General features: G+C 38.2%; 1 protein-coding gene across 1 annotated transcript in view; it reads left to right on the forward strand.

Moving 5' to 3' along the window:
• The window catches only part of ARHGEF7 (Rho guanine nucleotide exchange factor 7), a 125,813-nt gene that overhangs the window by 62,817 nt on the left and 37,920 nt on the right, over positions 1-25,076 (forward strand). The window contains 4 exon segments of the mRNA XM_055701663.1: positions 3,393-3,481; positions 10,133-10,227; positions 10,510-10,605; positions 18,660-18,782. Of these exon segments, the coding sequence (XP_055557638.1) occupies positions 3,393-3,481; positions 10,133-10,227; positions 10,510-10,605; positions 18,660-18,782 (403 nt within the window).

Consider the following 25,076-nt stretch of genomic DNA (forward strand, 5'->3'; position numbering starts at 1 on the left):
TTAGGGAAAGGTTACAGAAGCAGCTGCTCTAAGTTGTTTTGGTGCTACTGAGAATAATTATTTGCTGGAAGAATAACGTTAAGAAGCCTATGCCAAACTCGGTCTCCACCCAAAGATGATCTGTTAAGTGAGTTCTATCTGGTTTATCACTAGCCACTAGACACTTCAAAGCACTATCAAGTGTATCTGAGTGCAGCTGACCGTAATGCTTTGATCAGGAAAGAAACTGATAGTGGTAACTTTAACTCTTGGTATCAGTCATCAGCTGAATACAGTCTCTTCCAGTACTTGAGCAGATCGTGTTTGTTTTGGATATGATCATATGCTGTGCTTGTTGATGTGTTTTTAGTGTTAATGTAATGGATGGGTGACTGAAGGGGAGAATCTTCTGTACGGGAAAACCTGGTGTTTGGCTCAAGTCTCTCTCTTCCAGTGCTTTGAGAAACAGAGGAGTTGGTTAGGGGAGTGGGCAGGGTGCCAGAGTATTTTGCTAATGTTTTGGAAACCTATGGACTGCATAGACCTATGGAACTATAAGACCGGTATAAGTTACCAGTATGCTGAGTGGGCATGACACCTGCTTGAAATGTTTAATGAATTATGCCTGTATGTTTGCCAAAGTACTGTAATGTCCTGTCATGAAGGATGATAACATTTATCTTTGTTTATGCTAAGGAAGTGATTTCTTATGTGCAGGATCAGGATTTTCTTTTGTGTAATGCATTGTGCAATAAGTTGATTACAACAAGAATGTTTCTTATTCCTCCTCATGAGCAAGACAGTGCTTGGAGGCAGAATACCAGACATGATGGACAGCTGGACTGATTTGCTGTGTCTAATTCTGTGTTTCTGCAATAGAAAAGGCTTTTGCATTTTAAAAGCTGAATGTTGTTTGTGACTGTTCAGGCGAAATTGTTTGACTGTGTGATTCTTTTTTGTGTCTTGTTTTTAAATCTCAATTTGATCGTGTGTCTCTGATGGATAATTTAATCAGATGAACGGTTGGTAATATAAATGACTGAGGAAAAAATCTCCCACTTCAGCAGCTTAGGAAGAGAAAATGTTAGGGGCAGAGATGTGTTTTTAGACCCTTTAAAGATAACAAACTAGCTGGAAGAAGAGCCAGATTTCTATGACTGGCCAGCTTTCTCCAGATTAACAGGGGTCAGACATCTGTATTATGAGAAAACTTACTTTGACTTTTTGCTTTTTCTTAAATAACTCCTTTCTGGTGCATGACTGATAAGCCTTTACATATTTGGTGAACCTGAAAGTCACTATAAATTGAAATAGAAGTCAGAGCTTCTGTAGAGAATGAAAGCAAATTACCAAGTTTGTGTAAACGACAGGTTTATCATTCAGTACAAAAAACCAAATTGTAATTTCCCCATAAATGAGTACCACTATATGTGAATATATAAATGGGTAGCCATCCATACAGCATGACTTTAGGTGCTGTTTTCATGCTGAGTGTTTGATGACAAGTCTGCTTGGGTTTATGGTTTTGCTCTAAGGGGATGGGAGGAGTCCTGTCATTTGGAATTGCTTGACTGTATAGCAAGCATGTATGTACTGCAGGTGGCTGAGAGCGTCGGCGTTCCCAGCTAAGTGCTGGGGCTAATGGTTTTTGTGCTGTCTGTCAGCTTATAGCTGACTTGGGAGCTGGGGTGGGCAGGGGATATGAACCAAAAGGATTTTACTGTCATCTCTGAACATAGTAAGGAGAAATGTTTTTGCCCGTGTTTGACAGTCTTAAGACCATATTTTATTTTTAGAATAGCTTCTTTGAGGGGAGTTCCAGTGAAATACAGAGAAAATCCCCTTAAAGATAATACCACTTGCGTGCTTTTGGGGCCTGAGCTGCTCCTTGCAGACTGCTAGCTAAAGCCTCAGGACCCATTGGCCTGCTGGGCGCTCCTGGCACTGGAGGCAAAACTGTGGCCTGCATCTGTAGTCAGCTCCCCTGAGAGTGCAACACCCATGGGACTGCAGCTGGGCAGCCTGAAAGAAGCACTAGATTAGCCAGGGTACAGTCTAGCAGAGGCTGGTACCACACGAGCTGTTCTGCTTATGGTGGTGTTTCCCTGGTCAGCTTTACTGTCCGTGGGGATAGCAGGGCCCTTGGCCTGGCTGACTGGGCTTCCCCTGGAAAGGCGGGTCTGTGTTGGAAACTTGCATAATTTATTCTTAGTGGCCTGAGGTATCGGGTAAACTAGAGCTAAATTATTCATATATCTTTATTAAAATGTGTTTGAAACAGGAGCGTGCTTTTAAAATAAAGGTAAAACTTCCAGTAGGTATGTTTTGATGATGCTTTTTTCGGGATTTTTGTTGGTTTGTGGAGTTTTTTTGTTTGTTTACAATTTGCAATTTTACTGTTCAGATGCAAATTCAGTGCTTATTTGAAATTTGCATGTTAGACAAGCCTACTTATTTAAAAAACAAATCAAAACACCATAATGTCCTGATAAATACAGCCTCACAAGCATTCTCGTTTAAAGTGCTGAGAGGTCGAAAAGAGACGGTGTAAGTCTTACTTACTGTTTCTCCAGCAGCAGCATGGTGCTTTTGATTGTCTCTCCCATCATCTTTGCTCCTCTTCGATTGACTTAGAGCAATGGTGGAGGTAGGAGGGGAAGCTTTAGGAGTGTGCTTTCTGTACCTCTCCATTCTGGGAGTCAGCACTTGGGTAACTTAGGACTGTTGTTTTGATCTCACAGACTTAATTGTCCTTCCAGGAAAAGTGTGCATTACTGAGTAGATTCACTATGGGATACAGGAAGGATTGCATTTATTGTTCTGATGGACTCTCTTCTCAAGTACATAAGCTTTTTTTTTTTTTTACTTAACATTGAAAGTAACTTTTTAAAAAAGCTAGTTTTCAGAGATAAGCATTGGGTAAGTCACTCTACTACTTGTGTAGTTTTTTGATTCTCTATTTCAACCAGACTGAGTATGAAGTCGTGCCTCTAGTATGTTCAGCTTTAGTCACTTGCTTTTACAGAGTTCATTAAACTGATATTAAAATTAATACAACTTTTGTTTGAAATTGTGTGTGGTGTTTGGAAACGCTTGGGTTCTTTAATTGCAATCTGTCATAGTTTCGTTTTTGTTTTTTAAAAATCTGGAAAAGCTAATTTTACTAACTGATTTTTGGGTTCCAGGAAAAAGAATGGGAGTTTTTCTGCCTGCCTTCATTGAGGCTAGAGTTTCATTTTCAACATATGAACCATATTGTTTCTTTACCAGTAGTGTCAAGCACAAGTATGTTTCTCAGTGAAGCACTATTTTCACTGTATCTTATTGAGAAATATTTTAAAGCAGTTTGTTTGACCTCTAGTGTTGAGCTATGAAATTGCACCCCTTTGACCTCAGAATATCTTACATTTCAGAAAAACCGGTCTCCCCCAAATCAGGTACACTGAAGAGTCCACCTAAAGGCTTTGATACGTCTGCAATTAACAAAAGCTATTACAATGTGGTGAGTGATCCTTTTTCCTCCGTGTGAGCTGTTGTATGTGGTAGAATATCATTTAACTAAATGCTCTTACCTGTGCAAAAAATTTGGCAGTGTTGTCAGAGCCTTACGGCTGAAATTAGATAGGAGTTTTATAAATTCTCATATGAACAGTATCCTAATTAGTTTAATAGACTCATACATACAGATTCTTAAGCATGATGCAAAATTATAGTCTAAAGTGAATAATAGGCATTTATGTAATATATTATGCTCATTTTATTTGCTTTACTAGTTGTGGATTTCCCTTTTCTCCCCCATCCCCCAAATATGCAATCTGTCTTCCCCAGTCTCTATGAATTCGTGAAATCTTGCTGTGTTAAAGTAATTAAGAATATTTTTGCCCTTTTTGTTAAACAAGGGATGGAATATTTTGAAAGAATTTGCATCTTTTGTATTCATGCTTATAAATCAACTTGATGATTAACTTCAGGAATCTCTCCCATACACTGATGGATGGATTTCACAGTAAAAGTGGTATAGCTAGTGTCAGCCATTAACACACCCTCAGGAATTCTTAACCTAGTACTCAGACCTCTTTGGTAGATGCATGTAAGAAACATACCAAACTGTTTTTTAACCTGTTGTAACCATTTTGAGAATCCTTTATTTACTAACAGTAGATATATTGGGAAACAAAAAGCATCTTACTGGTTTTGTTAACCACTGCACCCTGCTGGTGTAAAACCAAAACATAATTTCTTTCCCTTTTCTTTGAAGCAGCTTCATTGTTCTTAATTTTATCCGTCAGTTTTTAGTAGGGATCATATAGCATAGTTCTATGCTTTCATCTTTTGTGGTTGTGGTATGAATAATATCAGCCACCTGGAAGAACAGTGCTGTTTTGTATATAGTCCCCTAATTGAAAACAATGAAACAATCTTCTGCTCCTCTCTCTGGCTTGTTCAGTGCCTCTGATGGTAGCTGTAATTCCATGGTAAAGGGAGGGCTGCAGTTTTTTGGCTGTTGTATCCCACACCTGCTAGTCATGATGGAAAGTACCTGTGCAGGTACACCTTCCTTCAAACTGCTAGAAATAATGATCTTACTGTGGTACATCCAGCAACAAAATATTGGATAGTTTTCCTTTTTATTTTTGTTTTTCACTGTATCTCTTTATAGTCTTTTTTTTCCAAAGTTGCTGTAGAGTGTAGTAGCAAATATGTCTTCTCTATTGTTTTGACGTTAAAACCTATGTTTTTCAAGACAAGTAAACTGAGGTGAATGCAACAAAGGAGAGGATTTAGTCCCTCCACTAGGCAGAAGACTTCTTAATTAAGTTTATATCTGTGTTGAGTTTTTAATCAAAATAAATTGCAGCTGTCTTGAACAGTCCTTTAGATTTGGATTGGTTTTGCTTTTTTTTGAGGGGGAGTGTGGTGGTTTTGGTTTGGTTTTTGGTGGGTTTTTTTGAAGTGCTTGGTAATTACGTGCCTCTCTATATAATCTTACATTGTTATTTCCCTGACAGATCTTAATATGATGAAAAATGAGTTGCAGCTGTTTAACAGAGGGCTTAACTAAAACTCTAGTTTGTGTCCAAAATGAATTGAATCTTGTTGTATATTTTACTTCGTAGGGGTGATAAAGGCCATTTGGGGGTGTGATATTGTGCTTCAGTGAAAACAGAAAGTAAATGTTTGGATTTGCCTGAAACTACAGTTAAGGTGGCTACGTTATAAAAGGCCATACAACTTGGAAATACCACCTTTGGCTTGTGTGCCTTTTATAATTGTTCCCTGGATAACCTATTATCATAACCATGGAGACTCAAGCTACTATATACTTTGGGAAACAGATAGCCGTAGCTGGCTTTTAAAGTAGTTCAATGAAAAAAAACCCAAAAAACCAAAAAAACCAAAACCAAACCAAACAAAAAAAACCCCTAGTAACCATCGTACCTACTCTTGGAATTAGGTTATTTTTTACCTTGCTTGGGTACAGCTGTCTTGGTGCACTAAGCTGATGTAATAAGATTCCTAGCTATTAACTGTTGATGACATCTTGTGGGGATGTGCAGGAGGTAGAAATTATCAGTTCATAATAATACATATATAGTAAATTAGAACACTGGCCCTAGAGTGCTGTTCTTCGATCTGTCTGCAGTGAACTGGACAATTGTCTCGTTTTCACATTTTTCCACAGTGTGGAAGATACTCACTTTTTTTTTAAGCTTAACATTTTATTCTTTTTGTTTAAATAATAAGAGGCAGTGTTGTAGCATGCACATTTGTTTCAGAGGAATAAGACTTTACCTGAAACCTAAATTAGACATGCTGGCATTAGATTTTCTTGAAAAACGACGAGTGCTTCTGACGGCAATATAACTATAAAATAATTACTTTAGTTATCTACACATAAAAATAATTACATTTTTAATAAGACAAGCAGCAAAACCATTCACTGAAGTGGAAGCAGTTTAACCTGTGAGTTCAGTTTTTGTTCTGTCTTCATATGTAAGCTGCAGACATGGGACTTCCTTCTGCTAGAGTTTTATCAGACTGTACTGGTAACAAAATTGAGCCCGTACTAAGGTAAAAACAGAACAGCTCCAAATAAACCTTTGGCAACTGGTAGCTGAAAGGATGTAGCTTGAGTTAAAGAGTGAGCACTAAATTGTGTGTTAAAGGCTGTCTTGACAACCAGGCATGATTTGAGGCTTTTACTCTGGGACTGCTTGCTATTTTTAAGTCGTGGCTATCTTCCACCATACAGGTATGTGCTGAGACCCTGTAAACCTTGTGATTATTTATTGCTGTTTTTTCCTAGGGCAGGATTTGTGCAGGTATGGGCAGCACCTGTGGGTACATTTTTCAGACTGCGGATAAAATCAAAGGGCAGTTCAGAGGAAGTTCAGAAAGTGGTAGGAGGGGCTCTGCAAATCGCCCTTTCTGGGAGAAGGGCTGAGATACGCTAAGGGAAATGTGCTTAATATAAAGAGGAGGTTGCTTTCACTGCTTTCTGCTGTTCTTCACTCCCTTGTAAAAGTGTTCTTTATTTTTATGGATTCACAGAGCTCCATCTGAAGTTCATAACACAAATCACATGCCTTGTAGTCTCAGTGCACTTTATGCACTAGGTCTTGCTGATAAGACAGAGCACATTTGGTTTATGCTTATATTCTCCATGGCTCAGGAATGGAGGTTAGTAGAGAATGACTAGTGCTACAAGGTCTTGTTCTCCATTAAAATGGTACAAGTCTGCAGCAGTGTGTAATGTGAACCAGACTTGTGATCAAGCACAAAGCATTTTTCACATAGAAGTAATTTAGTAACCTGTTACTGAAGAAGCGGGCATATTACTGCAGGTTGTTCCCTGAAGACAGAGAGCAGGTGTTAGTCTTGAGTTTTAATTTTATTTGAGATCCCTTGAGAATTTAAAACTTTTGAGTCCAAAATAGTCAGGTTATCTCCACTTACAGGATAATTGCCTTGAGATTAAGAAGCTCTTTTAAAAGCAGGTAAAGAAACGGACAAATTTCCCCATAGTATGAATGTTTGGGTGACCTCGCTTTTCATTTAAGGGTTTGAGAAGTGATGGAAAATAAGCACTCCTTTTGAGGCCACACTTTTGCATTTAGGTCAAGAGTGTGTTTACTGAAGTTCATCAAAGTTTTTGAGGACTCTTGAGATGTGCTATTACTTGCATGATGCTTTACGCTGTCCCTCTTGGGGGGCCTATTTTAAGGCATTCATCTCTCAGATTCTCGTGATACAGGAAAATTAGACATTGATCACTGTTTTGCTGAAGTACGTGATATTTCAGTTGAGTGCCATACTACTCCCCTAAAATGGGAATGTGCTACAGGATCATGCCCAGGCATTGCTGTGAAATTGGCTTTTTCTCCCTGTGATTTGGAAGGCAATCAGCTTCATGTAGGTCATTTTAAATCCATTTTTGGGTGGTAGGTTATTGCCTTAGGGAGATGGCTGGGGTTTTGTATGACAGAATTGTTAACCACACTTGAATTTTCCATGCTGTGTGATTGAGAGAGCTTGTGCTGTACGAGCTCAGTTGTCTGTGCCTGCCATTCATCAGTGTTACGGACTGCAAAAGCTCCCACTTCAATGCTGCTTTTTTGGTACCCAGTCTTATCTGTGCAAATGTTGTGGTGGAGTTGTGGAAACAAGGTCTTCGAGGTCTCATGGGGTCTTGCAGCAGCCAGAACGTGCAGAAAGCAGGAAAGGGAAGAAAGGTGATTATTAGAGCGTGCGGGTGAGATGTGGATATGAGGAATGTAAGGGTACTCTGATGCCAAAATACTGAGTTGAAATACTGACTACTTACCACTTCAGAGCACAGTCTGGGCATTTAATCCTCATAGCTTCTCAGCGAGGTAGGTAAGTCAAGCTGGAAGGATGCGAGATTTCACAGAACTGATGGTTTAGAGCTATGTAAGCAAGAATATTCTTTTTTAAAGAGGTTCAAAGTAAAAGAATGTTGTATACTGTGGAAACTGTACTTGTAAAAAAAAAAAAAAGATTTAATGTGTTTTGGGAGGTGTTTGAAACTGTATCTAAAATATTGTGTAACACTGAACTACTAGAATAACATAAAGCAACAGAAATGTATCTAATACTCTGTATAGGTTTTGTAGCTGTTTTATGTACAGTTGCATTTATTTTCCTTTTTGCATTAATTTATCAGGTTGATAATTCTAGTTTTTAGGCTCTCTTATTCTTTCTTTTTTTTTCTCCTTTAAATGTATTTTTCTCCAATCCTGTATTCTCCATATTGCAAAGAAAATGCTCAAATAGAAATCCCTGCCACCACAGGAAAATAGTGTGTCCAACATGGAACTAGTTTTTATTTCAAGCTTTTCAGACAGCTGTTCATAGCAAAGAATGGGAAGTGGAGCAGTGGTGCAGCCTTTCAAGCTCTCTAGCAAATTTGCTGAGTTTTATCTTCATATTGCTTTTAATGCTGTTCAGTGCTTCGTCAGTACACTCTTTTTTTTGTCTTTGGCTTTCAGTCTCCTTTTCCCTACTAATAGCTCTGTAGTGACTTTGGGATGGGAGATTTTTGTAGGGAAAGCCATATTGGGAAAGATAGGTTTTGCATTTAGTTGTGAACCTCATGGATGCTAAGTACTTTTATATTTCCATTTTAACAATTTACTTTGTTTTATGTATGTGTAAAAGAATATGGGGTTTAATTAGTGCTGCATTTTTTTTTTCCTGGTCTAAGTGGTCAAAAAAACCTTAGCTTTTTTAAAATTTGTGTGCCCATATTGTACTTTACGCTGTAGTGTTCTAGTTAGTAGCCATAACTTTCCCTGTGACATTCTTCTGTCATAGTCTTTAGCAGAGAATGGAGACATTTTAATCTTCAGTTCAGGATTCAGATTTCCAAGAAAAGAACGAACTCAAAAATGGTCTCTCTCCCTCTCCAAATGAATAGAAGCATTCAAGGAATAAGCAGAATCAATGACACCAATGAAAGGAACAGTGAATTCTTCGTTGACATACTGAACTATTTAAAGTTATTTCATCAGGTTTGCATTTAGGAATGAATGGCTTTTTTTATTTCCTAAGAAAGAGTATTGACTACAACAGTGAATAATGCACTCAATTACAGTCATTAGTATAAATGCTGAAATGAGATATTACTGTAGGCTTGACAAATACGGCATGTAGCAAAAGGAGGAGGTTTGTGGCGTGGCTTTTGACCAGTGAATAGCAAAAAGTTCTCAAAGCTCAGCTGTGTTCATTGAATTACATCTAATTCTGATGATTCCTTTGCTGAATCATTAATTTTTTGGAGGCAAAATACATTTGCCTGCTAGCAGCACAGTAGAGCCTGATGTGATTATACTGGAGGATATCCTAAAGCAGGCTCCTGGGAGATGGCTCAGTAAAATGTTCTCTTGTACATGTTTGGGGGTATTCCAGTTGTTTGATTTATATTCAGCCAGAAAACAAGTGTGTGCTGTTTTATAAATTCTTGGCTTTACATCAGAATGTGTTATAATTTTCTCATGGTAATGTATGTTACTGCATTCCTACTGGAAGATTCGGCAGCCCCATTTAAAAAGAATGCGATAGTGGTAATCATATTGCTAAATAAAGTTGGCAGTTACTTGGTATTTGTAAATCTGTTAATATTCAGACCTTCTAGATAGAACAGGATATCTGAACAAGTAAACACTTTGCTAGCAAGATTAGTTGTGGTGTGTTGTAATTGAGACCGAGAAAACAGCACTAACTGTTCATTTCTGTTAGAACTTCTATTGTGCTTTACCAATTTCTGATGATTTTTCTGATGACTGTTCTGAAGTACATAGGAGGCATAATTACCCCTAGCTTTGGAAGAATGCTGTATAGCTTTCAAATTTTACAGTAAAAGTTTTAAGCCAACAGGAATTTCACTACATTTACCACTTATTTTATTTATGGTTAAAGGATGCCTCATTGTTTCTGTGGTGGGTTTTTGCCTGGGGAATTTCATAATGTAGACTATTCAGTTCTTACCTGCTGATTCTTAAGTTTGGTATAGGAATACTCATTTAAGTTTTCCTAGTACTAAGTAAATTTTAGTATGCCTTTAAAACTGGTAGTGATTTGAACATTTTGAAGTATCTCTTAAATACCTATTAGAAACTGTCATTTATTGTAGGTGCTACAAAATATATTAGAAACAGAAAATGAATATGCTAAGGAGCTACAAACAATGCTTACAAACTACCTGCGACCGTTACAAGCCAGTGAAAAGTATGTGAGTTTGTTTTGGTTTTCTATTTTAAATTAAGCTTGAGAACTGTTGTATATTGGAGAGGGTTTGCGTGGTTGAAATAACAATGTCAATGTGCATTTTCTTGGGTGGACTGTGAGATTCTTGAGGCAGGGCTTTTTTTTATTCAGTTCGCTTGCTGACTAAAACAGTCTGGTCCTCAGTCTAAGAACTGGTAAGCATTTTTTAAGGTTATAGGTTTTATTAAAGCACAATTAGTCAATGATCACAAAGTAAACACCTTTTATTTGCTTTGGCTCCAGGTTAAACTCGGCAAATACTTCATACTTAATGGGAAATCTGGAAGAAATAAGTTCTTTCCAGCAAATGCTTGTACAGTCTTTAGAAGAATGCACCAAGTAAGTACTATGCATACCCAGATACTGTAGAATTCTAACAAGCACTTTTTTTTATTTGTTGTGTATATTGTTTGATATAAATTTTGTCTTCTCACTTTAAGGATAGATGCTACAGCAGTACAGTAATAAACGTTTGGATAATGCATTGGTTGCTTGTGTAGGTAGATATTGGCCCTAGGATGCAGTTGCAAAGGTAGGAATTTTGACATAGTTCAAAACAATTTATGAATTTCCATGATGCAGTGGCATCAGTGGGGAAGTGGCAGAGAAAGTGGTGTGTTTTATTTGGAGGCATGAATTTTAAGTCTTTTCTTAAAGAGAAAGAATGAACGGAGCTTACATTGTGATGGAACAGTGGAGGGTATAAATGACTTGGATGAAGGACGCTGTATAAGAATGTTCAGGACAGAAGGATACTTACTAAGCCATGGTGGCTGTTGAAATGTGCTGGGGGAGGAGTGGAGGACAGGCAGAAAGAGCAATCTAAACAACAAAAAACATAGCCTCAATGCCTGTACTGTACAACAGAGGAAGCACAAAGCACAGAAAGAAGGGGGATGAAGACACCTGTCCTTCTTCCATAGATTAGGCTGAAGTAGTAGATTTTTTTTTTCAGCTTGTTCCTCAGCACTTGGTGGTGTAAGAAAGAATGTGAGCATATCACACTTGAATTGTCCTGACAATATTCTAGTGTTGAAACTCCACTAAAAAGTGTAGTTCCTGTTCCTAACCTCAGTTGTGACCTTTTCTTTGCCTGTGTCCTGGTTTTGTCTGGTCACACTAAGTTGCTAAGGCAACTTGCTAATCCAGATTTTCTTGGTTTCTTCCAAGTTAGTAATTCGAATTGCTACTGGAGGCTTAGACAAGTTTCAGTCTGCTGGGGGTACTTGGCTGTGACCACAAATGAATGTCTTGGACAGAGGAGAAAATGCCTCTTTTGGCAGCAGTGATCTTTTAGATCTGCTTAGTGTGTCTTGTTTTGATCTCTTTCCTCCTCTCTTTCTCAGAGCTGCTCTGTGTGAAGGGGAAGCTTTGTCATGACAATGTACAAGCTGCATTTTTCACTAGGCAGTAACTTATGTCTGGATCTGTTGCTGACTTTGGATCCCACTTCTTCCTACGACCTGGCTTCTCTCCCTCTTTTCTGCCTCTAGATGACTTTTAAGAGAGAATGGAAATGGTGTAGTTCAGATGACTATTCAGCAGTGGAATGGAAACATTCTTGAAATGGTCTTTCTTCCATGCTGTGTTTGAGAAAGAAGGATATTCTTTCTGGCAAGTTAGACTTGATCAGTTAAGTGTCTAAATCCCGGAGAATGACTGTTTGTCCACATACTGAAATGTTTCCTGTCTTTTCTTGTCAGTGCGCTGCTTTGTCTCATTCTTTTGTTATCATGGTTTCGTTTCTGTGAATCAGGAAGTACCTTGCATGAACATCTTTTAAAACTTATGATTGAGGTGGTTAAAAACAAGAGTGGAAGAGGTTATGCCTTTAAACAAATATTAATGCAAGCTTTGTTTTAACTTGCTATGTAGGTTAATGGGATATAATGTAGTTTCAAGCTCAGAAAGCTTATTTAGAACTCCTTCCTTGATTTTAAACTCAAAGGACATTATGAGAAAGCTTTCCATTAATTTCTTCTTCCTGTGAAGTGAAATGTTGCTGCATAATAAATCAGGAACATAGTAGATGCTAGTAGGTGGGCAGAGGAAGTGATGCCTCAGGGTTACTGCACATATTCTGTGTTATTTTCATTTCATAAATACGGTGGTCATTCCAAGTTGTATTTTCAGTTTAATTTTCATCCTAGTGTATTAACTCAAGCATCCAGCTTTCTCCTGTTCTGAATCTAGTCCATCATAATTCCCATCAGTAGAAGCCTGCTTGCCCTGCTGCCTTGTTTTTTGTCATTTTGCCATGTTTTTTTGGCTGGTGAACCTGTTCTGTAAACTCAAAGTAGCTCACAGGCTGAAAATAGATTTATCATTTTATTTTATTTTTGGCAGAGAGCTTATAGTTCCATCATTCAGGCACTTCATGTTGCAGCATCCAATGTGGTGTTTTTTCTAACTTGACATGTCAGAACGACCAAATGCCAATGTCCTGCTAGTTGTAGTGCTTCCAGCCTACCTTGCTTGACAAATTCCTGTTCTTGGGTGTGAGAGTTGAATGTTTTTCCAATTCCACACCCCTCTTGAGCCAGTTTGTCATTTGAGTTTTCTCTTAACAAATCGTGGCACGTACTTCAGTGACAGGAACTTTCTGGTGCTTTTCTTCTTCTTGCCTGCACCACTTTGGGTTATTTAATCCTCAGGTTGTTAAACATGGGGTTGTGATTTTTCTCAGAACACATAATGCTGTGGTAGTTGCTTTTTGTGTTTTGATGGAAGTAGTTGTTTGGATGTGTTTGCTTTAAGTTGTGTGCCACTCTGCCCACAGCCTTGAAGCTCTTCTGGTGCATTGCTGAAGGTTTGTCCTCTCTCAACTTGTCTGCGTTGGCCTCTGTTGCAGTATCAGTGTGGTGCTTCTGTGGGCTGTTCCATCTGTCACAGGCCTGGGAACACTTCTTGTCTGCCTGCCTGGATGCTGGGCACCATCAGACAGATTTGTTTGGGATTACTTCTACCTTTGTGATACTTCTTTTTCATTTACAAAAGTAGCCTATGAAACGTTATTAACTAGCATTGAGTGAGAATCTTCTGGTTGATCTGCTTCAAAAGTGCTTTCTTTTGACTGATCACCTTCAAGGGCATTCTCTTTTGTTGAATGGAAAAGAGCTGTCACTGACAAGGCAGAGAGGCACTGTCAGAGTCTTCGCTTGCAAAAGGATTTCTGACAGTAAAACAGGGCAAGAGCATTCCGTGCTCCGGTCTGTTGAATACCAAAAGTGGCCCAGTGCTCTAGGTTTCTTCCCAGATCTGTGATCCACTGCCCGAGATCAATTCTGTATTGGTTCACACAGCAGAGGAGTCTCTGAATGAACAAAGGCTGTGTCTGTAAGGTGACCTCTGGGCTGACGTATGACCTCTATTGCAAGTATTGTGCTTTCTGTGTTTTTGTAGCAGGTGATTGAACAGATGTTTACTGCTCAAAAAACTTCCATTCACCTGGGGACAGAAGCTATCAGTCTGTGGCTGTACTTCTCACTAAGGGGAAGCATGTGACACGCAGGCTGGCTGGTGACGCCAACCTGCGTGGACTGCTTGGGTATAACCTTCTGTGTAGCAAACTGAAGGCACTGGCTGTCCCTTAAGTAGTATCACAGACTTACCTCCTTGCCCTGTAACAGCTATAGCTGGGTTTTACCCTGTTTCCCTCATGTCCCTGTTCTTGCAGTGGCAGTAATGTGTTGTTTTTCTTTATGTCGTTCTGTGTTTGAGTGCAAGCAGATACTGCATGTTCTGGGATGATCCTGAAGTGGAATGGGAATAAAGAAGAGGGGGAAGCCAGGGTGTGAAAGGGAGGGTGGGTAAATGTAATCCGAAACTAGTCAGTGTTTCAGGTTTGTGTTGGGAGTATAAATACAAATTAAGCTTGTTAAAGTTTTATCCCAGTTTGTCCCTTTCTTTTGGTTATTGTGAATATCAACAGAAATAAGGTTATCATTAAGTGAGTTTGAACACAGTGTCTCAGATTGCCTGAAACAAACGTGTGTATTAAGTGATGTCTGAGAGGTGAAGCAAATAGACAAATAGTGAAAGGCATAGTTGTGAAGAGAGCATTGAAAATTAGACTGATGGATTGTGGGTAAGTTGAATGATGCCTCCATTTGTGCAAACATCAGGTCAAAGTTGTGAAGTGTCCCCCTTATTTTAGTAACCTTGTTAACTGTGAAGCCTCATGAGATAACATCTAATCTTGTGTTTGTTCACAAGCTGCATCCCTTGGAGTTGCTGATCACAATTACCCCTTAATTTTTGCAGACCTTCACTTCTTGTGGGTCTTCTCTGCTATTAGCTTTTAAGTTCAAGGCATTCTCTGTACTGATCTCCTGCAAACTTAGCAAACTTACAATGATGCTCCAGTTCCTTCAAGAGACTGAGAGAGGGGCAGGAAATTCTGCAGTTATCTTTCTGTGGGAAAAGATGGGGAAGACCGTAAAATGCCACCCAGATAACTGAAAGTTTCCAGTTTGTGGCAGGTTCTGCACATACGCAGGGACATACATTGCTGCATGATGCTCTTATGTTAACCACACAGTCAAGTGAAACTTAGGGGCATCTGATCTCCTTGTAAAAAGAAAACATACAGTGCTGATTACATTTTGTTACCTACTTTTGTTTTAAAATTGCCTTTGTTAGTCTGTGTTTAAATTTGTCTGGATTCAGCACAGTTCCCACAGCCTTTCCCAGAACGTTGTAATGTCCGCTGATGCCAAAACTAAGACAGGTTTCTTCAGAACACACAAGACATAATTGGATGTTCTGTAATGTCATTCTTTCTCCATTGGCTGCTAGTCTAACTTTAGTCCAGTTTTGAATAGAATCTTAAAGTAAGTGTGATTGAGTAGCAAGGTATTTTCTTTCTTTTCTTGAAATACCTTGTAGTGGGAATCTGTTTTAAGTCTGGAGAAACAGAACTGATAGCTGTCAGATGTAACTCCACAAGCAGATGATGTTAGGTAGTTTAGATGTAGTAGTATGATGATGCCTGTAGCATGTGTACAACAGCAGAGGCTTTGTTATGGTTCTCTTGATGCTGTAAATGAAATTAAAACATACCTTTGGCCTTTTCATAACTGAAGCTATCACTTTTATGCATATATAATACTTATGTGATTCTTCTTTAGTTAAAGTATCAAATATGAGAATATTGGGATGAAAGCTTTGGTATAAATTGTAAAAAAGCTGTGCTCTTTATACAACACTAATTACTAAAAGTTTTATATCATGTAGTGATAGGCATTAAACTGTTAGTTTTTCAGCAGTTAAAGGAGATACAGATAATTTATTAATTGTTGCTCTAGAAATAGCAGAACACTTGTGACTAATGCATGGATTAGAAAAGTAAAAGGGGATGAGTTGCCAACCCCCTCATGAAGTCCACTAATTAACTTAGTTCAACAAAGAACGTGCAGTATGAAGTTGCAATGCATGTGCAACATGTAAAAGAAAATGTCAGTCTTTCATTCTGCTAAAAGAACAGCAGACTGAGAAGACACAGATGTCTGCATGGTATGAACAGCCTAATTCACTTTCCCTGCCCCCCCACCCCTGCCCTGGCACTAAGTACAAAAAGGAATTTAATCATTTTCAGCAACTGTTTACTGGGGCCTCTGACTATTTTATACTGAGTTATATGCCTTGAGTACATCTTCACAGTTTGAGACTTTTGCTGCATCTGTTACTTGAAGAAAGTATTATTAGTTCATGTTTAGATTTATTAAAGGGGACCAGCTGCTAGGCAGGAAATGCTGCTTGGAAGGCTGTAAGAATAGCATTGCTCAGTATGCTGGGGAATGCCCCTGGTTTTCTCCTAAATCCCTGGAAACGTAGCCACTCTATTGATTTCAGAATTTGAACTTTTTTCTGGAAGAGAAATAAAGATGAAAGACAGTAAACCACGGACCCCAGCCTTTAATGTAAGGAGCACTGGTAATGTGATGGGAGAGTACCTGGCACGATGTGCTAGCTGGGGATTCAGCTGTCATTTCCTGGGTGTCTGTAGTGAGTGTTGCTTTCAAATAAGGAAAGGTTTCCCCACCTTGCATTTTGAACACTTGTACGGTTAATTTTTGACTTCATTGGGTAGGCCTTCCCATACTGTACAGAGGGACTGAACAGCTTAGTTGGAGACAGACTTACTGTATTGAAATTTGCGGGAATATTTCTGGGGATGAACTTTGAATTTTAACTACTATGGGCAAACCTAAGGAGTAGGAAAAGATGACAGTGTTTGAGCACCCCCTGCCCAGAGGAGCAGCTGTCATGGAAAGCTGAATGGTTGTTTTCCACTGAAGTTCACTGGAATGCCTCTCACTCTTTCAGAGGGAACATACTAAATATTCTTGGTTAGAAACTGTATGTACATGCTCAGGACAATTACAGAAAATCTTCACTTTTAAAAAAAATACATTTTTTTTAAATTAGAAAAACGATATTCTTCCAGAGAGAATTGTTGGAACTAATATTAGTTAGTGTGAAGCCCTTTGACTGTGCTAACAGTATGTCAGTTGAGTACTTACTTGAGGACTTACTTATCTAGCTTTAGAACAGTGTGGAATATTGGTTTTAAGAGTAGTTAAATGGATAACAACAACAACAACAAAATCCACTGTTTGTCTCATCTCACAAAGAAGCAAAGACTTGTGTTAGGAGATGCAGTCTCTGCAAGGAGAGGAAATGTATGGAGAATTGAAACATTTTATCTTGCAGTGGGTTTGGACAAGGTGTCAGATAAGCTTGTGGTCTAGGGTTGATGAAAACCTGGTGTCCCATTTTCTGGTTGACTTCAGCATGAGTTACACGGTCAGCTACTGCCATACAACCTACTGCTGAAGAGGCTTAGTCCTTCAAGTGGGAGTTGCTCTGTAGAAAATCATAGGGTTTCATCCCTTCTGACACCCTTACAACATTGTTCACTTGTTTGTCCAATTTATTCTTTCTCACATAGGAAGCAATCTAGTATAGATATTTTTGAGTGGTTCTGAGAATGGTGATATAGTAGCAGGAAAGAAGCATGGCGAGTTAAGAGTGTATGCTTCTTCCCATCAGTTGTGTTCAATTTGAAAATAATTTTAGATTTTAAAAAAGAATGTGAGTGTGCCCTTATTTGCATCTGAAGTATGCAGCTTAAGGAGATGCTAAGAATAAGATTGGAAGAGTTGCAATTTTCTTTCTCCTCTTCCCCCCTGCTTGTACAGATGCAAACTCAGAAGTCAGACTTTTACTTTCTGCTGATCGTACTGGTTCTAAGTGGGTGTCAGATGGGCAATTTCAAATATTTATGCTCCAAATATTTTCTTACTGCAATTTTAGATGAGTTTCTGCTAAAAAAGTTTTGAACAATACACTGTGTATATCATATTATCTTTCTTCATATCCTGTCCTCCCTTATTTATATGAATAAATATGCACATATTTCTCTGACAAACCTAATCAAAGTTCATTAGGTTCACTGACTGTGTGCAAGTAAGCTTTTCTTCTAAATACTCTTTCGCTTCCCGAGTCATCTTTTTTTGCTAGTCACTGAGCCTTCTGTTATTTAAGCACCGTTCTATGCTAGGAAAAATAAGCTCTTCTGAACAGAATTGTGAAATTTTTCTTCACTGCTTAGCAAGTGTGGTGCATTTGAGCATGAAAGATGAAGTAAGTATGAGGTATAGAAAGTATTTCTGTACTGATGGTGGTAAAGCAGCACTCTTTCCCTAGTTAAAAGCCAACATAAAAGTCCTTTATGGTCCTTAAACACAGATTAATGACAGTTGTGTGAAAACAGCCTGTTACTGCACTGTGACTGGCTTCTATATGTGCTATCAGAGCTTAATATGATACTTAGGCTTAAAATATTTATTAAAAGATTTATCATCTCTGCTAGTGTAGGGTAGAGGGAGAGAGTCCTGTTACTGCTCCATTCAGTTTTTGTCTAAGTGCTGAAATACTGCTTTTAAGATTTGGCATGGCATATATAAGTGGATAGTAAACTGTTCTAACAGGTAGGTATATTGACTAAAAATCAAACTCCTAAGAAAGGTGCTAACTACTACTAGTTCTTGAAAAAGTTCTGCTGAATGACTGTCTTATAGGTATATACCATATTCTGCCTATACTGTGGTGGCATAATCGGGCCTGACAGTTATAGGTAAGCTGTGAAGCTGTAAAGAAGGAAGAAAAAGGTGTTGGTTGCTGGTCAGTGACAACAGAAACCTATCTGATTTTTATTTGGAAAAAAACAACAAACCAACAGCATAAAAAAAACCCCAAACAACAAACCCACAAACCCACCACCCAACAACAAAACAAAACTCCAGTATACGCTGCTTTTCCAGGCTTTAATTTATTTCTGTGTCTGGTTGGTATTACAGTGATTTCTTCTTTACTACTCTGTTTTTTAGGTTACCTGAAGCTCAGCAGAGAGTTGGAGGATGTTTTCTAAATTTGATGCCACAAATGAAAGGCTTATACCTTGCATACTGTGCCAACCATCCATCAGCGGTAAATGTTCTCACAGAACACAGGTATGTTCACTTTGCCATTTTTTAAGTCTGATAAAAAAAAAAGTGCATAGAATATACTCATGTTGTAAAGCTGTGATGTCTCTCTTGACACAGATTTGGTATAGTAAAGCATGTTTAAGGGGAAAAAAAAATAAAGGAAAAAACCCACCACAACACAGAGCTGTTCCATATGATCAAGACCAGCTTGTTGCTTTTGGCAGTGCGTTATCAATCGCTTGAGAGAGTTTTCTCATTTAAAAACACATGCTGGACTCTGACTACATAAGCAAACTGTACTGACAGTCATCTTCATTTTAAAAATGTCGAGAACAAAACAAGTTTGTGAAATTATGGCATAATTGACATGATTACTAGTAGGCTTTTTAGATGGTGAATTTTAACTTACCCCTCTAAAAGCCTGTACACTTGTATATACTTTATAATGGTATACCCTTAGCTTTACTTTTGAGTAATATTAAAGCAGTGTGAGCTTTTCAAGTCTACAAGATTGGTGTTTCCTCTGTGTGTAAGAAGCATGATGCTGAGTTAATACGATGTAGGTTGCTCAGCTTTGGGATAGACTTTGAATTTGCATAGAACATGCCCTGTGTCACCTTGAGGGAAGAGTGTTGAGGCCAGAATTTGATTAAAGAAGTCAGGTTTCACAAAATTTTCCTGTGTATTCTTCTGATGAGCATGTGCTAAAGCAGCTGTTACTTCAGGGCTTTCTATGCTTGCTTGTGGTGCAGGACAGAACCATGAACTTCCAGGACAAATTCTAGCAGGATGTCTGTTCTTCTTGCTTCACAACCCCCCTCCCCCTTTTTTTTTTTTTTTGTATTGATGTGATGGACCAAAGTAGAGATATTTTGTATATTCTTAACATTCCCTAAAAAAAGAAGCATAACTGATTTGTTTGCTATAGTGGTAGCGTCTTCCAAGAACTCACATTTTGTTTAAACAGCAACACTATGTGGTGTATTTGTAAGCTCAACTGAAAATATTATAAATAAACCTTCTAGCTACCAAATACTATGATGAACTATCACTTACATTAGTAAGACATGTAACTGTGTTCCAACACCAGTTTGAAAAATAAAGCTGAAAAATTGCATTGCAATATAGCCAGCAAGAAGGATTTTTGAGAAGCAATGACAAATTAAACTTAAAAAAAAAAAAAAATGTTTAAAACTCCCTGATGAAACCCTGTAGCGTTTGTTTTCTTTCAAATGGCCTACTTCCAGTATCACTTACTCTAAATGGTAAATATTTAGGTGATCCATACCTATGTGGGTTTTAATACTCTTAGGCTTAAAGTTTTTGTTTGTTCACATTTTTATGCTCTTTCTATACAGAAGTCTGGGATTTAATGTATAGATGGAAGATGGCAAGTGATAGCCAAGTGATCGTCTACATTTCTTAAGATTTGGAGATATTTGTAAAAGAATGTCCTAGCTCTCTGAACTTTTGGAAAACACAGGGAATAGCTATGTCTGAAGAAACCGTGATAGAAATGTGAGGAAGAAAGCCATTTTGTTTTGCAAATGGAGAAGTATTTCTCCTCCTCCTGTTGCTTTGTGCGTAAGTTGTCCCAAGAAAAACTCAGCTTCTGATCTGTGGAGTCAGCTCCCTATCAAATCCTGGTGGAGTCAATATAAGTATAATAGAACAGTTAAGTAATGTGCTGTTGAAGTAAGTTCAAAGCAATTGTCTTGTTCATAAGAGATAGCTCAAGGGGAGACAAGCTGTGATAAGCAGCTTTATTTAATGCTATCGTGTTGCCAGGCATGAGTCAACAGAAGTGAATCCCGTTGTTGTTGTTTTTTTCATTATGCCTATTTTATTATTCTAGCCCTTCATTTTTGAACATTGCTGTAGGTAGCAAGTGGCTTGGCTAAAAAACCTGCTTGAGCTGGCTGCCATGAAGAAATCTGAAGGTGGCTGTAAGCAGTTCTGAACCTTTTCTTCTCAGAAAGCTTTTAACTACATTGTTTTAAAGGTGTAGGGGGGGAAGAGAGGAGTAATAAACTGTTTCAGGCATGAAGAAAAGGAAAATACTCAGAACTGGCTCCTTGTCTATTTAGCTGAGATGTTTTTAGTGTGTGAAAGCATCCCTCATAAACATTAATGTAAAAATTACTGTAAGGTTTGAGGATAGTCCTGATTGTAGTAATAATAAAACCACTACACTAGGGTTAATACTAGATAATACTGAACTGCATTTTTTCAGACATCAAAAACCAAGGTTTAGACTCTTTTTAAGAAACTGGTGATTTGTTGACTGTCTTTGTGATACAGTTTTAGCAGAGTGTCCAAAAGCATTATGTGTGTTTTCAAACCGGCAAAAATATAGCAGAGAAATAGGTCTTGGATTTGAATATCATGTTTGTAACAGCTGTGCTATTCAGTAGCAGTTTAGAGAGAAAAAAAGGAACAGTCTGGAGCAGTTTGATTTGGAACTTAAATTAACTGTCTACAGCAGATTATTTTTTGCCATGAACTCTGTGCACTTCATAAACTGAACACATATGCATTAACTGCTTCTAAAAGCTTTGCTGCAAAAAAAACCAAACACCCTAGCAGATAATTTAAAATCAGATTCTTATACCACAAAATTAGTATTTTCTGCAGTTTATTAAAGTTCACTTCCTTTTGGTGGGAGCTACACCAACAAAAAACCTACAGAATTGCTCTAGGTGAAACTTCAAAAACTAGTTCGGTTTTTTATTATATAAAATATACTAGTTATATTATTGTGTTTCTACTGTTGCTGACTGAAAACAACTTAAAGGAAATTTACTGTTATTTAGAAGCATTAACTGTATTGTTTCTTTAACCAGTTGGATCACTGTAACATCAAAATTATAAGCATCTGGTTTGGAATTTTACACATGAGGTTTTTATATGTCATTTTCTGAGGCATGTCAAGCATGGTCTTAGAGCAGTGTTGTAATACTTTTTAAAATGTCATTGACACCTGGTAAAGACTCTGTTGTATGCATCTGTATAGATAAAACGTGATATTAACTTAGAATTTTTTGGACTTTTTCAAAAAAAGGAGGTTTTGACTATAGCGTTTTTGTGAAGTCAGTTCTAAATAGCAGTACTTGGTATGGGGCTGAAGGGCATTCAATTGGAATGTGACTGTCATCTTTTTCTTTCTCCTTTTTTTTAAATACCCTTCAGTATGAATACCAACCCTGTTTCCTCTTTCTCTTCTTTATTTGCTTCTTGATCATATGTAGCAGCAATGTGGGGGCTTCTCTTCGGTTATTACAAAATAAGGGGATATATGCTCATATGTTTTCATTGATGCCTGTTTACATAAATACACAGTTGGGGATGAAGGGGGTTAATTATAGTACTTAATAAATAAAGAGATTTTACATGTTCAAATCGTCAAAGCTGCAAACATCTTTAATTTCCTGAAGTTTATAATTAATAGTTGAACTACTGAAATGAGTATCGTTAGAGACCTGAGTGTATGTGAATATGAAGAAATGAGAATAAAAGCTAATAATACATACAGGAGTTCAGGTTCCAGACTTGCATGCTTCTGAGGTTGTATTTGCCTGAGAATCACAACAAAAAAATCTGTTAAGTTTCGGAACGGCTTCTCTTATTCCTTCCAGTTGTGGGACTGTTTTAGCCAAGGCGTTAGACTTGATACTCAACATATTTCTCCAGTTGTAGAGAATCTTGAAATTTGGTAGGTACTTTCTGCCTCAAATTGTTTCAGAGCTGTTGCGTGGATTCTTTTCCCAGAAATAAAATTCTTTGTGTAATCAATCAATAATTTTGAAGAAATAAGTCACTTTTCCTTAGGTCTGTCATCATTTCTTATAATTTGTGTCTTAAGCCACTGGCTAGAACTGAAGGGGTGGAGTTTGCTGGGTACAGCTGGGGGTGGCTCTGATGAAGCTCAGCATCTCGCATGTTTCCACCACTGCCTCTTGTTCTCCTTGTTCCCTTCTGTCATAGCGGCTCTAGTGCCACTGTATGCGATCCCTATTTCATTTACTTATTCTGTAACACTCATACTTTCTTTGGCTCCATTGTATGAGGTTTGTTTCTAATATCCCATAGTTTTGCTCGGAGATCCCAGTTCCCTAGGTAATCCAATATAATAATACAGTATTATTTTAGGAGATAGTTTTGCTAGCTGGTGAGAGCAGTGCTGCCTTGAGGGCATAGTGTCTAGTCAAAGTAGCATTGGTTTCTGTGTGTGCCTTCTGATCATAGACATGCTTGCCTTCTAGTAGGAGAAGAAACAGGCTGAGCAACCTAAGGTGTGAAAGAATGAATTTGTCTCAAATTAAAAAACCCAGCTGGATACAAGTATAGAAATGGGTAATTGCAGTGGAGAAAGATAGCTAACACCTCGTGTTGCCGAGACTACCTGGGGATGATCACAGTGCTTACTGCAAGGAGAAACTCCAGCCAAGAAAAAGAGGAGACAGAAGCTAGGACTGAGACTTTGTGGACTGTATCCACAATCACAAGAGGAAGGATACATGAGTGTAGAACTGACTGGAGAATGGATAATGTAATTAAAAAAAATAATAGTCTCAGGGCCCACTGATCAGTGGACATAAAACTCTTGTGAAGAAATATGGAGAGTACAGACTCGAGGTAATCAGCATTAAATATATAATTATTGGGGGGTGAGGGGTGAGAGGTTTTTAAGCTTTTTTTACTTTGTTTAAACAACAGTATGTTTATTTTAAAAGAAAATGGAAGAAAAATGTTTCCAAAAGAATACAATTTGATGATAAGGCAGCCAGAAAATAGTAATATACACCTGCTATTTTTATTTTGTTAAGTATCAAGCCAGTTCTCAGCTGCAAGAAAGCTATTCACAAATCTTTGCTTGTTCAGATGTTAATTTTGCAAGATTCTTCTCTTCTCTCAGATAACATGTCCCAAGCATATTCTACACTTGCATCACAGACCTAGCAGTCTGGATAAAATGTGTGGAGCTGAAACATCACAAATTACTCCAAGTAACTGGAGCGTTGAATACAAATCAGCTTGAGTCAGAAAACTCTGTGCCTCCCCCACTTTGGTGCATCCCTGAGCCTGCAAGTGTGCAGGCTGATGTCATACACCAAGCAACAGTCCCCGGGAGAGGAGCTTGACTGGGAAGTTTTAGCACTAGGAAATTAAAAGCTGCGGTTGAGGGGTTGTTGAGCCACGCTGTGCCACAGCGTTCTCAAAATGCGGTGCCTGTGTGCAGTCCTCAGACCCCTCAGCAGCGATAGCTCGTGCTCCATCTATTACAAACAAAGACCTACTTCAGAAGTGTAAGTTGTGACTTTAAATGTATATGTTCTAGTTCCTGGATCTGCTTTTCCTCAAGTTTAAATGGCTTGCTTTTTTTTTTGCCTTCCGTTACTGTAGGCACATCTGTACTTGTCTTCCCTTCGCGCAATTTGATTTGCAGCTTTTGAGGCAGTTGTACTAAGAAAGATTTGAATGTATTAATAGGGCTTAAAGACACTTTTCATGGTGACCTTGAAAGTGTCTCAAGCTGTGAACTAACTAGTCTGGAGTGGGGAGAACTCTTCAGTTCGAGATTTCGGGATAAATGAAACACAGCGCTTCTGTATGCTTCTCTGCATTTTATTCTGTAAAATGACGCAAGTAGTGAATTCAAATCTCAGCTGCCTCTTTCTGAAAAGCTACTTATTTAGTCACAACTGCCTAAGTTGATGATTTCACCGTTCAAAAGTTTTTCCTGTTCAGCTAAATGATACCTTTTTAAAAAAATACACTGCCTAGCTGTGGGCTGGAGTTTTATTTAGCATAGACTACCTAGGAGAGTGTGGTAATTGCAGGCAGTGACTGAAACTGTGACATGAAATAGCCATTGTCTGTCTTGTCTTTCGCAAAGCAGCTGTGCTTTTAAGCTAATGACATGGACTTTTTAAGCTGCAGTTAATTAAAAAACAATTGTGAGCTGTTGTCATATTCAAACAGTATTTTAACTGACCCATACTTTATTGAAAGTAAACCTTTCCATTATGCCCTGTATTGTATTTGTCCTTTGTGAATAAATGAAGGATGCTTGCTTTAAGCCTTGAGTTAAAGGAACATCCATTTTGCCTGTGTCCACAAAGCTGCAGAAGTAGCAGGTCAGTTTAGCATGAGTAGACTACTAATGGGGTCTACGTGATGGAACTGCTCAGACAAAATTTTTGGGTACTATTGTATTAAAAATGTGTGTTCATACTAGCGTTTGAACAAGCTGGCATGTCCAAACTTGTCAGAGGGAAGCACAGAAGTGTATGAAAGGAAACATTGTCCTCTTGGGAA

The sequence above is a fragment of the Falco cherrug genome, chromosome 2, assembly GCF_023634085.1.
Source record: "Falco cherrug isolate bFalChe1 chromosome 2, bFalChe1.pri, whole genome shotgun sequence".
NCBI classification, from domain to species: Eukaryota; Metazoa; Chordata; class Aves; order Falconiformes; family Falconidae; genus Falco; species Falco cherrug.